Source organism: Synchiropus splendidus, chromosome 5, assembly GCF_027744825.2.
Source record: "Synchiropus splendidus isolate RoL2022-P1 chromosome 5, RoL_Sspl_1.0, whole genome shotgun sequence".
In the NCBI taxonomy this organism is placed as follows: Eukaryota; Metazoa; Chordata; class Actinopteri; order Syngnathiformes; family Callionymidae; genus Synchiropus; species Synchiropus splendidus.
This window is the reverse complement of record NC_071338.1, coordinates 21,584,457-21,598,903: the sequence shown is the minus strand read 5'-3', so window position 1 is coordinate 21,598,903 and position 14,447 is coordinate 21,584,457. Positions and strand designations below refer to the sequence as shown.

The following is a 14,447-nucleotide window of genomic DNA, read 5'->3' as shown; positions in this document are numbered from 1 at the left end:
TTATTGGCATAAAATGATCATAATTCACGCACACCACACAATCAAGTTAAAAGCCTAATATTGGTCCCATTGATCTGCTCTTTATCGCTACCATTGAGGCAGAACCAGCAGCCAGCAACATGTGAACCAAATGTCAACATTTCCCACATCGCATTGCGCTTCTATCTTGTTCAAGCTTACAAAAAAAACACGAGCAAGGTCATTTTATCTGACCCCTGACCCATTTTTAGCAGGAAACAGCTGTTCACATTAAAGGCCCGCGTAATAAATCAATTGGGCGACTGACGCCAGTAGTGGTAAATTAAATATCGCTGACTTCACTTGATGGGCATTTTTTAAATAATTAGGCGACACAAAGGCGGCCCTGCGGCAAACAGCACTTTTTTTCCAAAATGACCAACACAGAGTTTTTGCTTTCATAATCATGGGGGGTGAAAAAGGGGAACAAGGGAGTAGGGTGAAAATAATATGCATCACTAGTGTTACTGGGCAAAAAAGGAATCATTATTTGTCAATATTTCCAATAAAGTTTCACAAAAATGTGCCTCATTAGTTCTAACAACTGACCATCAGGAATGCAGAAATAACTTCCTGTTTATTGCTGTCACACACGCCGCATGCACAGTGTTAACATGTATAAACATTTGCTGGATGAATTACAAGCAGTCTCTGGAATCCTGACAAGCAAAAAAAAAGACAGCTGAAGGTGAAATACGGTGACACATTCAACTATTAAGTTGGGCTAAATAAAGTTATTAACCTGACAGACATCTCCGACAGTCTTTGACTCGCCAACGTAAACAGACAGGCATCCACACGCTGTAAACAGGAGATCAAAATGCCACACATCGGCTCACTGCTTCCTGTAGACGGGGGTTTCATTTTATTTAGTTGGGAATAATAAGGAACAAGGTCAAGTAAGAAGCTGTCAATTTTAGAAGGAAGGATGAAGAATGGATTTAGGGAAGGGAGGAAAAAAGGAGAGGAGCGGTAGTGAGCCAGCTGGAGAAAGACTGGATTACTGCTGTAAGGAAGGTGTCAGCCAACACAAACAGCCTCTGGCCTCATAGCAGTGTCTGAGCCCTTTGAGTGCACCCACACCTTCCCCCCTGTCTCATTCCACCTCTGATCACTACACCTTCACACAAAACCCAACCTACACTTTCTTTGTGGAATGCAACAAGCAGCCAGACACAATAAGTCGCAGGTCTATCCCCAAAACTGAAGTGTATTTTAAACACGGCTCATTTGATGAAACGTTCACCTACTTTTGCCCAAGACCTTTTCAGACCCAGGCAGGAGAGGAATTGTAAAACAAAGCAGCTCAAACGCTGGCTAGCATAAGACAGAGAGACACTGACAGAGTCAAGTGTCTGGACTCCACATGCTGGAAGTTTACTTTATGTCGGGCAGCCTCTGGCTGTTTAGTTTATACTTGCGTACGCCGGGGCAACATTTTGTCAGAACCCTGCAGCACTCTGGGGCATGTTTGTTTTATTTTTAATACACTACCAGGGACATAAAAGGTAAAACAGCTTGGAGTGCGAAGAATTTGCTATCTTTAGTTGAGGCAGGGCTATCATCAAATCATATCGAGTGCTAGATTGTGTGTACATCCACATAAGGTAAGTTAAATGTAACATTATACTATAGATACATCGCTATTCTAGGCATGACGTTAAAGCACAGCTGGTACAGGGACAGGCAGGGATGGAAAAAGGACAGTCATCAATTAAAGTCTATAAATACATCTGTCGCTGGAGTCCATGGATTGGTCAACATAGGATTGCAATTAATGTGTGCTTCACAGAGATTTAAACACAAGAAAGGGAGGAAACAGTCATGAAATTTTACCCCTGATCTATTTGATTTATTTATTTTTTTAAGCAGAACGTGGAATCAGGGAAGCAACTTTCCGCTCATGAATTGAGTAACTTAATACGGTATTTTTGCAAGAAAGGGTGAGAGTAAGAGTTATTACTGTAAACATGCGGCCAATATATTATAAGAGACGGCTCCTGTGAATCATCAGACTGTGGTGTAAAACATGACAAAACTGGCAAGGCTCCAAACAACTGCCACGGGCTGTAAATCTCACTGGGTTCTGTTCTGGAGGTGGTTAAGCAACAGACACTATTAGAACTTAAATTACACAATGAGACGTCTGTCGAGGGCATTTCCAAGTGACGGACACGTTAATCGGACAAAACCATTTCTTGTTTGTTCCCAAAATGAAGGGACATCACACGGAGCAGGGAGAGACCAAAAAGGGAAAAAGGGAGGGAGAAACATGACTCTTGCTTGGGTCATGAAGATGGGTCACCTGGTGAAATAGAGGGGGAGGGGGATTGAAAAGGTTGGATGGCGCGAAAAGTGAGATGGCCTCTCAAAGTGTAACCCAAGTCTTCTCCATCCGCAGAGACCCGGCAGATCAACTGACTAGACCCCAATCAACACTGACTGATAAAGAGTCCACAGAGAGGTAGATGGATGGAAAGACAGCGGAGAACTGTCGCACTCTACTCTCATTCAGGATATCTCTGGTGCGTGACAGCAAAGAGATCCACATTATTTGTGACAGCAACCGTGCAGAGCAGAGCACTGTCTTCAAAAAAAAAAAAACAAGCTGCAAAAATGTATAAATATGAAGGCTTTAAGAGCTTCTGAGTTCAAGCCACGGTGAGATCATAGATATGAATCACACATTCAAACCGGAGAAAAACATATATATTACTTTGCAGTGAAGAAATATGAGTTGCGTAATCACATACAGATAATCTATAGTGTAGTAAATCCAGTTTTGGGGAGACTAAACTCGATCACTCCACTATTATTTGCTAGTAGTTTTTGTAGGAAGTAAAATTTTGGCCTTTCTTTTAAAAAACCTGAGGACAAATCGTGTCATGACATATGTTATTTTCTTGAAGTACATGAAAGCTACACTTTCACCAGTATCATATAATGAACGCCACCTCCAGCGCCTCCTCCACACTGCATAAAGCTCCAATTCAATACCATTTACCTTGAAAACACACAAGGGAGAGGGAAAAGAAGTAAAAACAATAGCTGACCTCTGCTCTATATTTACATCTGGAGATGGAGAAAATCAACCCAATGGCCTTGTAAACAGCCATCTCTGATCTTTGCAGAAATGTCAAGAATGTATATGTCACAGCAACATGAAATGGTATGTAGTACACATAATAGAGGGAGGGGTCATGGTATTAACTTTAGATTCCATGGTTTCAGCTGCAGAGGGTCGGCAAAACATGTCCGACTCCCGTAAAACCAGTATGGCGAGTAAAGACTGAAAACAACAAACCTCAGAGGCGACGGATGAAACAAAACCAGAGCAAAGTAGCAACACCAGTCGTACCCTAATGATTCTGCAGTAATCTGAGACTAACAGTGGTCACTCGGAGCTGTTGTTGGTTTAGTCGGTAAGCAGGCAACAGTGATGACTTAACTGGCAGGTGGAGGACGGCGTTAGCTGCTGCTGTGATCCAGAAAGCTTTATAACCGAGCTAACTCCTTCAATCAATCAATGGACACTCAGATTGACATATAAAGCCATCAGCTGACAAGGCCCAGCAGCAGAAATCAATACGAGAGACATCAGCTGCTGGAAGCCCAAGACCTATATGTCGAACGCGGCAGGAAGGATGTAGGGGGTGCCTTTGTGCACGCGTCTTGGAAAAATTTTTGACTACCATCAATGCTAATTACTTTTGGAATCCATGACATTGAGGCATGTGCTCGGCTTTACTGATTCCAGCTAATGCCTTTATGCAAAGCAGCCTTAAATTAGGTCGCAGTTTTGAATTCTCAAATTGCAAACAAGATTAGCGGTGACACGATCATATCTGAAAAGGCACAGAGTGGAATCTTTTTTTCAAACCTGACCACAGGTTCTGATGTCGTTGTGGTTGATGGACGATAATTCATGTTTTACCACCAATCTATCATATGCTTTTGGCAGGCCATTATCTTCTATTTGATAATGCAGCCCACACGGCACACCGTCAACAGCAAAGAGGCAGGTCTGGGTTAAATGAGCATTTCTTTGCACAAATCAAGCCTGTAGCTTTCCATTAGTCCCTGTCACACTCTGTTGCTGCATGTGAGTGTTTGTGTTCACTACTGCTGAGGCGCACTGGAAGTGAGCTCAGGGCTATTGTACTGTTCTAGGGCTCCTCTGGGGGCTGTAATGTGCTTTATGCCATCCATCACAAGGGTGTGGAGGCCAGGAAATGTTGCCTTAAGAGCATCCACAGGACACAGATGCAGTAGCTGGACACACAGATATGCAAGGATGGCACAGGACGACATCGTTGTGAGCTTCTGGTTCAACTTAACAAATTTAGCCACCGATTGTGATGGGCTTCACTAAAGAGGGCAGATAAATAACTAGACTTTTGAGGGTTTGCTCAGATCAGAATCCCCCAAAGAAAAGCCAGAGTCTCGATCCACTTTTTGGCATCACGTCATTCACATTTACAATCACAGCTATTGACCGCAACACTGAAGACAAAACAAGATGCGCAGATGATCTGAGCAGCCGGTGTTATTTTTACCATGACCGATGACCTCGCCGGGAAGCATGAATCTGCTTGAGACCGGCACACGTCCTCTGTTCAGTCACTTATGAGCGGAGTGATTAAGAATCTTCCTGCTTTGCAGCTTAGCGCTTCAAATCCCCGTACAGTATGGTTGTAATTAAAGATGGACAATCCTGACTAAATGACAGAGGAAATGACAGGGAGGCAATTCAGATTGGGGGTTGGAATGAGAAAAGGAAGTGGAGGGTTTTTTTGTGAGATTTTAGAGTAGGCACTCCCAACACCATATAAATAAACATGGTTAAGCTATTATTTCCTTTTGTGTTGAAGGAAGTGCCACCATATATATTCTTCTTCTCCCCTGGGTTGTAATTTGTTATTTACTGGGTGGGGATTTGCAAGGGGAATGACTTGCCCATGTTTGATCTTAACAAAGTTACCACAACATCTTTGAACCCAAATGCAGAGCCATTTGTGTTCAACAGAAATCCTCTTGCATCTAGCTGTGGCGTCTGGCACAGGGCAGTGATCTTAAAGTAGTGGTTGGAATCTGGGTATCATATGGGTATCCACCCTTTCCTGAGGAGAGGCCCCGCACTGGTAAAGTTTGTTTGCCTGATTATCTTTCTGTCTGCTGGACAAGTTTGGTCAGCTTCAGCCCTTTGACAGACTGCTTCAAAAGGGAAATGAAAGGCCGTGATCTTGTCTCTACAAGCTGGCCACTGCCTCCCCTAACCTCCCCTTTTGTCACCCTTGCACCCCGTCTGCCCTTGTCTCCCACTGTGATTTCCATGTCCGCCCGCTTCATCCTTCATGCTCCCTTTTCACGCGTCCAGACACCGGACCGTCTCTCTCTTGTCTTCTGTCCGTCAGTGCAGGCCAATCAAAAAAAGGTTTGGCCCCACTTATTTGGAGATCATTAATCATTCAGAGTAGGACAGGAGGCCCCTTAATCCAGCCCCTCCTTCCCGTGGCCCCACCACACAGGCAACAGCACAGCCCTCCACCCCTATCCCCCATGGTGTTATCAAGTTTCAGTGGTTGTAACTGTAGCACAATAAACAGGGGGGGAGGAGAATTGAGTGGTGTTGAAGAGGAGGAAGGGGACAGACGAAAGAGGAGAAAATGTCATTTCTTCATTACATTTTATTGATGCAATCTACTTAAAACATCCTCCAGCTCACTAATTATAGACTTGGCAATCTTCTAAAACAAGTTTGCCACACTTGTCATTCACTCATAACCAGTTCCAGAGCAAAGCAAAAAAGCAAAACTGATCAAAGAAAAATAGTTTCATGAACAAATGCTTATTTTTGTTGAAATAGATCATCAATAATTCACTGCAACCTTCCATCTGAAATAGGTCACAGGGCAAACAAAAGCACGCGTTTGTGCTGTTAACAAAACCAGGTGCAGTAGTGTTCCAGAAGTCGAGGGGTGTTAACTAAAGGAAAATGAGGCCATATCAAAGAGTCAGAGAATGTTCCTATTGTAGTGTGGTGTTTGTACAGAGGGCCCGCCTGTTATGAGGGCCAGTGTGAGGCTGACCGGGGGAGTAATATAATGCATTCATGGATCCCCTAGAGCCCATTCATGGTGTAATTGGTGTGGACAGAGATCTTGGTCTCAGGGTTACAGTTAGGGAACTTCCTCTCATGTCTAAAAGAAACCTTAATGAATATTAAATCACCTCAGGCTACATTATAATATTTGTGAACATCTGTGATGAACTTTCACAGAAAGAGTCCTTTAAATGTAATGTAGTAGACAATATCATTTTTAGGATTTATCGATGACAGCGTTACAAATGTAATATGAAGATGAAATGGCTTACAATATTATTTGTCTATATATAGCAATATCACCTTTGTTTTTTTAAGTTAATTGCTTTTGTCACATTGGCCGACAACCAGACAGTAATCTAAATGAAGGTCCCCCTAAAATAGCAGACATCCCCTAGAGATTGGATCACAACATGCCTAACTGTGTATGATCTAACTTGTATACTGTGCACAACATGTGAGGCTCCCAAGTTGGACTTTGAGAGCTGAACACTTCCATTACCCCCCCCACCCCTTGTCCCCACCCACCTTGACTAGTGATTTCACTGAACAGGAGCCTTTCTCTCTCTGTGTCTGTCCATCACAGCCTGCGGCCATTAATCATCTCAAGTGGACAGCGCTGACAGGCAGTTGGCTGCATCACTCTTTCGTTTTCCCACTCCCGTCCTGTCCAGTCTGTTCTCTCCCCCACCCAAGGTAGTCGCTTCCCATTCCACCTCACGCCGTACCCCCTCATCCGAAATGAGAAAGTGGCCGGGTGTCAAACCAAAACAAACAATCAACCATCTGCTTAATCGAAACCTTTGAGGTGGTTAGTGGCGTCGGGCCAGTGTCAAAGTGTTTCTCGGCACTCCCAGTGGGGGTGAAACAGCAAAACCTGTAATGGATATGATGAACTGTGATGTCAGCCTAACTTATGAAGGCTACACCAACGTAATGAACCAATAGATCCTTACTGAAACTCCAATTGACTTCATTAAGTGATCCATCAACTCCCAACTCTGATGAGGGCAAAAGAGAGAAACTGGAGAGGTTTTGAATGTGCGTCATGTGCCATTTACGTGATGTAAAGCCTATCAATGGGCCCCTTCACGCAAAGGCAGGATTTAAGACAGCTGCTAAAATTCCTCAACCATTAACGCAGGCAGACCCACATGCACACACCAAACATACACACACAAACTTAAAGCACAGAGGCAGGAAATGGGAATCCCTCGTAAGTTTTCCTTCCGCTGTTGCTTTCCTCTCAAGACTCGGAGGCCCCACGATGAGGCGGGAAAAGCACTTAACCATTTGTCTCTCTTAATCTCGAGATTCCTCTGAGTTCACTAGTACGCACACAATCGCTCTCTCAAAAGGGGTCATTCCTGGAGAATAGGGAGGGAAGTTTTCATCATAATTTTGTTGAAACTGTTACACTGTTTGAAACTGAAAACCCTGTTTTCACGACATTGGTGACAACAGAAACACAAGGCTCTTTGACTTGGTTACAGTGGTAACAAGTAGCTCATCATTATGCTTTCCAGTCAGTAGTTGCTTTACTGACAAAGATTATTGTCTATATGAACTGGACACGGAGATGATGAGACACTTGGAGAGATGTTACCATAGAGAGGACATATGTCGGTTTGACTAATCCCTCTAATAGCTAGTTAGATCAACCACACAAATGATTTAGCTTGGCAACAACAGCTTTATCTCACTCATGGACAGAAGGGAGGGGAGAGGTCTGCCTTGTAAGGCATGTGTGGAAGAACAATCTTGCATGGTCCTCGCCGGAACTCTGATATGCTTGAACACAAATAGTTTCTGCACAGCACTACTCTATTTTGAGTCAATGAAATGAAATTGGTCTTTCAGTGTAAACACAGTACCTTAGACCAAACAGCGTGTGACTGCAGGACTGTATAAATATATTAACTATTTTGATAGAAAGATGTTCAACAACCTGCAGCCATTCTGCATCATTCTTTCCTGTTATTCCCATTAAAAGTGCATATAAAGCCACAAGAAGAGGAAATGCTAAGTAAGAGGAGGGTGCCAATAACAAGAGCTTAGTAAGGCCATTCTCCTATATAGTCTTGGCACGACACCCAAGAGGGAATCCAGCCAAGTAATTTGCTCAACGTGATTAAGACACTAGAATGGGAGACAGCAGAGGTCAGCCAAGTGCCTGTCTGCAAAGAGGAGGGGTGAAACCATCCACAGCGGCTAAAATTGCTTCTAGTCAGTGGCACGACTTGGTCTGACGATTGTTAACAGACACATTTCTCTTGCATGGTGCACAAAACATTTGACCCGCCACCGCTTGGACTGGCTAATTTGCACCTTTACGACAACTACAACTGTGAAAATTTCCACTTAACACATATTCTCTTCCTTTGGTTTCACACTTTTCCATTATAGATGAGCACGGCAGGGACAGTGTAGTGTTTGATGGAGCGGTTGTCGGGTGGTGACCCTTGCACTACAACACTGCGGGTCACTTGTACTGATAATCATGTGGGAATTTGATCCTGAAACGCAATTCTGGTCCATGATCGAGGGAAAAACAACCTCATCAAATACATTGCAGCTTTTATTTTGGAAACTAATTTTCTTAATTTCTACTCCTAAATTTGGGCTTGCACCCATAACACCCATAACTGCTTATTACCTCAATAGCTTAAGCTCCGTCTCTCCAAGTTCATGCGTTCAAGTGAGTGAAAACAACAGTGACTGGCGTGCTATCCTCTGTCAGGTGGCATTATAGTCAACCTGATGGATTTCTCTGCCTGACCAGCGTGAGTAAAGGGTCAGCAGACAACCACTCCCAGGGTCTGCCACTGGACAGAGATGCTAACAGGCCTCTGACAGACCCCGTCCCTCCGCTTAATTCATCACCCCCCAAACAAGACCTCCGGGTGCTACGGTTGGAAAAGCCCAGACGCTAAGTGGAAGTCGGAGCTCCAGAAAGGTGCACTTTCAACGTCTGAACCAGCACACACAAATGTTGTTGCACATGGACCTTCTTATGAATGTACGTGTGTTCTAATCTGTCACAGTCTGACAAAACATACCAACCGTCGCATACACAATAACATACACATCGAATCGCCCATAATGGCCTATGACACAAACATAATAAGGTATGAACCGCACACGCTAACAGACCATCATAACCCATCAAAGCCTGACAAAACACTGTGTAAAGTATGCACCACTGTAATAACATTGTGAATCACCATGGGAGGTATTGCTCAAGCCTTGTAATTTGCCCTACAACAGATGTCGCTGATGGAAGGTATTTTGATGAATTTAGCACCTTTAAGACACTTCTGGGAAAGATGTCATGATCTATTTAACAAATGACATAGGTGTTTTTATTATTTATATATGTTTGGAACAGTTTTTTAACTAACAGCTTGCCCTTGGATTTTTTTATGGTTTCATCTGTTATTCCGTAGACAAAAGATTGGACGTTTGCCTGAGGGGTATTATGCAATTGTGCTGTTCTATCATGTTTTTACAGAGTTTAATACATGAACCATTAACAAAATCCACAGTGGCGGGAACACGACTGCCGTAGGGACAGCTTCACACTGAGCCCAGTCATGAAGCCACTCCCTCCATCAATCAGTCACTGTTTTCATCATTGATTAGGTGGAACAGAAACGTGCATCGCTGCATTTTCTAACAAGATATATGAGCTTGTTTATTCTACACTGCTTCATTTTGTTTAACTTGATGGTTAACTTGTCAGCGAAGAAGTACACAGAAGTTCTTTTGCCACCGTTTATGACTTCCATTCGAGCGGAATGGAAGTCATAAATCAAAAAACAAATGTGTATCCCACCGCTGCATTACCTGCTTGAGGTTGTGTGAAGACTATGCATGGCGATCATTACATTTCATCTTGTTTAATGAGGTCATTGTGGTGCTAAAAAAAGACTGTGATCCTGACCTAGGACATTTAATGGTCTTAAGCATCCTGAGATACTCTGTAATGAATGCCAGATTAAATTAGCCGCACTGGTGAGAGATGGCTTTAAGGTAACGTTGAGGCTGAGCCTCCACCTCTGGTGATCAACTAATGCCCGTGTTAAATCCTGTCGGCTTTGATACTGCAGTAGCATACAACTAACGGAGGCAGTTCCCACCTGTTGACCCCTTAAGGCCTTTGCTCTGGGGAAGGAAATTAGTAAAGGATTTTCACAACGGAGAGGCACGCTGCACGCGTTAGTTTATCAGTGACATGGCAGAGTTGGAGGGCAAGTAAAAGCTAAATATCACCGTATCCATGGCGACACAAATCTTTCATGAAATGAATTAAAATACAATTAATAAGGGACATTAAAAGACCGGAGAAGTGGTGAAGCAAAGATTTGCCGCCCAGTCACATGACCTTGAAAAGCAAGCATATTTTGAACACATGACAAAATAGAACTTTGTCCACTAACTGAGACAGGAAATGACTCTCAGGAAATGGAAGTGGAGTAGTATTTCTTTTTCTACAGAGAGAATGAGGGTAGGAAATTAACTCCTTGCCACCGATCTGGAAACTTCACTTTTCAGATGGAACATATCTTATGTTACATGCCAGCAAGAGGTTTATATATATTGAGATACGTGTGAAATTTCAACATCCCTTAAAAAACTGAGGAACCTTTGTCAAATAAAATGGTCCCTGTAAATTTGTTTCAGGTAATTGTGTGTCTAAATACTGGCCCTGTTGATCAGGAAGGTCCTCCGTGAGCACAGCAAACGTGCAATACATCAAACATTGAGAGACTAAAAGAAATGGTTTAATCATTACCTCTTTTTTGCATGAAGGTGAAAAGATCGTCCAAAAATTCTTTTCTTTTGGGGTCACTGTCGAGCTCGTACAACTGAGGATGAAAGCAAAAGCTTGTTAAAAGCAAAGCAACTCCTTTATCTCCAGAGATATCAGTGTCCAACAAAGCCAGCTCTTGTTTCTTGGCTCACTACGCATGTTATTTCCACTTTAAGTAAACGTGTAGCTCTTAAACCAGAGTAGAACACATGTAACATTGTGCTGGAATACTTTTAGAACTGAATAGCAACATTTCAACAAGGAATTTATTGTGAGGGACAGGAAATGCAATTCAGTGTAAATATAGTTGAATTGTGACAGTGCTTTTTTTTGTTTTTGTTTTTTTTTTTAATCAGCATAACAGGGAATAGCCATTCATGTAACATCATTGCTCCTTAGCATGGTAAAGAGATTCAATTAAGTTCAAATGAGAGTGTATCTCAGTATTTTATGTGTTTATTTAAGATCAAATATCTTACTTTAGCAAAGTCTCTGGATGCTTCCCCTCTTCCTCTGCTGCTATCTGCTTCATCTGCCCATCCTGCACTGCCATTCTAGAAAAGATAAAGACAAAAAAAACAGTTAGAGGGAGTTCCCGGGAATACGGTGCCAGAAAGTCTATTTTCAGCCACCAAATGAACAAATAGACGGTAATAAGCAAAGCAATAAATGATGGCCTTTGTGTAACTAGCTTCCCACACTCCCTCTGCTTTGATGTTATTTTCTTTTCTCTAGGGAAACCAAACACTTGACTATTTACTGTGATCACTCTTTCACACTTGTGTTAGCATACATGTAGGCACCGGTTTGTATCAGCGCCAGCTCCTATATAAACAATCACACAGGACGATTTGTTGATGTAGTCACGCAGACAGGTTCAGGCAGATGGCTACAGACAAAACCCCATTCACTTAATTTCACAGGTTTTAAAATGAAATGATGACATCAGAGTCACGGTAGTTTTGGGATTTGGTTCACTTTCAAAAAAACAACAGACAACAAGAATAAAGTGTGTATTGATGAAATCATGTAACCTGACATGTGACAACGTTCAACACGTAGAAACTGATCATGATGCAAGAAAGTGACACCACCACTAAAAACAGCAGCAGAAATGACCAAAGGGTAAACCGATCTGAAATGTATAGTACATAGTTTTACGTTGTCAAACTAAATATGAATTTGCAGTACAACTTGTGTGGGATTGGTGACCAACTTAAACACAACAAACACTGCATACAGTCAACAGTTTGAAAAGGCATTTTTCCAGAGGTTGGAGCAACCTCTGGAGTTATTGTGCCCCTGAGCTTCTGCATCCCCTCCCCCTCATCCTCAAACATCTCCATTTGACCCAAACCATCTGCATCTGTGCCCTGCCCCCAACCATGTCTTCCGACCCAGCTGGATACAAGGGCCCCCCATCCTTCAATCCTAACGCAGCTGTGACGGGTGGCCAAGTTCATGGAGTGTAGCTGACTGTCAGGAGGGGCCAAGGGAAGGTGGGCTGGTCAGTAGCCCTAAGTTACCAACACACACGTTTGTGTGTATGTTTGTGAGTGCATAGAGGAAGGGGGCAAGGCGTGGGGGAGGCAATGGCCCCACAAGACGGGAAGGAAGGAAAATAGGGGCAGAAAGAGGTGCACGGTATGTGCAGAGCAGGAATGTCTCCTAAAGACAAAACCTATAAAAGCATCAGGAATCAAAACAAGATCCGTTTGTGGGAGGACGTTAATAGCTCCAGCTTGGGGTCTAGTTTCAACCAGGAGCTCATTGGTCAGTGACAATTACAGGGCCTGAAACGAGAGTGCTGAGGGCAAAGGTTGCCAAGGCCCAAGAGAGCAAGTCATTTTCACCCTCCCATTCTCTGTATTTGTACGGCTTGTCAACATTCATGTTCTGAAAACAAATACCCGCCAGACAGCAACTACTGAAGCGACACGTGTCATCCCAAGTTTTACCCGTCCCTGCAACTCTCAGGGTCGATGGCCTGCCCCAAGAGTGCAAGTGACAACGTTAATGATGACATCAGGCTCCATTGGAACACTATTAGAAAACTGGAAAACGGAAACAGTAACTTGAATGCAAATTTTATTAACAAACATATCATTCAGAAATAATTGGATTAAATGGTCGCTGTATGAAGACATCTATCCACAGATATAATTAAAGGTCATGTAAAGGCCAGTCCTTATCTAATTACAGTACATGTAGTTTATCTGCAGTTCGCCGCAATTGCGACACAATGATCATGTGGAGGTAAATATAAACTATAGTACATTGGAAAGGACTCGCAGACCTTTGCACACAATGTGGACCCTGCTGTTAACTTTTAACTGTTATAAATGATTCTGAGGGTAGATAATTATGATTGCAGGCATGTATAATGTCACATGCTAGTTCATGTGTCGCTTAGCGTGTGTTTTATATTCACATGTCATATGGGAGGTGCAAGAGCCTGGGCACTGTTCTGGTTAGAACATTATGTATATTCAAAACAAGTGTCCACAGAAGATTATAAAAGAGAGATGACGAATCAAAGTACACTTGATTTCAGGATGTTTATTTTGCATGACCTTTTGAGAGGCCCGGAGAAGAAAGGCACATTCTGCCACGCTCTGCAAACATCCTTACACATTTCTCACCTTATTTGTATTTTAAAATCAAACATTTGGTGATAACTCCATGAGCCACAAATCTCTTTCTGAATGACATGTTGAAGTCAATACAGGCTGCATTTTGCAATGTCAGTGTTCTGCAATCCAGTGTGTCACCACAATATTTCGCAATTATTTCCATCAATAATTTTAAGTTAATAGAATGTGGAAAATTAAACAAAGCATATGCTATGATCCTAACATGACCAGATACGACGAGTTTAAAGAGATCCATAGAGCAATGGTGGATCTGTTAGGGGAACAGAAAAGGTGTTTACACAAACACCACCTACTTGCTTTCTGAAAGCTCAGTTTCTCAGGAGCCTGGAGGTCAAGGTGTTCGTGACTTGAAGTGAGGTCGAAAGGTCTAAAATGACAACCCAGCACTGTCCGTATCTGACACTTCTGTAAAACTTGTTTGACCACCATAAAACGGAAGGAACACATAAACAAAAGGCCATTGTAAATGTCAGGCACTGCAAATTTAGTGTTGAATAAATAATAAAAAAAAAAAAAAGATTTAAATATACTGATGAATCCAAGCAAAGTTGTGGATGCAGTCGCAGCTACAAAAAAAAAACATCTGCTGCTGTAGCTGGTGCAAAAAAAGTTGTAATTGGAACGTAGACGCAGTTAGCCACCAATAGACATGTTGGCTCTTGAACTGGGACTTTGGTCAGCTGAGGAATGTTAACACTATGTTGCTTTTAGTCGACTTTAGAGTGAATACTGATGTTTTGGGACCACTCCTTATGATCACTCACCTCAGCCCCTTAATCACGTCCAGAGTCCCACCCAGAAATGACTTCTTTGTCAAGAAAAAGGAAATTCCCACACTCATTGTTTATGACAGGGACAC

General features: G+C 42.6%; 1 protein-coding gene across 5 annotated transcripts in view; it reads right to left on the bottom strand.

Annotated features, from left to right (window-relative positions):
* Positions 1-14,447, bottom strand: part of LOC128758728 (AT-rich interactive domain-containing protein 3B-like) — a 46,478-nt gene that overhangs the window by 12,806 nt on the left and 19,225 nt on the right. For all 5 annotated transcript variants that reach the window (XM_053864992.1, XM_053864993.1, XM_053864994.1 and 2 more), the window contains exons 3-4: positions 11,414-11,488; positions 10,917-10,989 (exon numbers count right to left, since the gene is read on the bottom strand). In XM_053864992.1, coding sequence (XP_053720967.1) covers positions 10,917-10,989; positions 11,414-11,488 — 148 coding nt within the window. The remainder of the gene's footprint in view (positions 1-10,916; positions 10,990-11,413; positions 11,489-14,447) is intronic.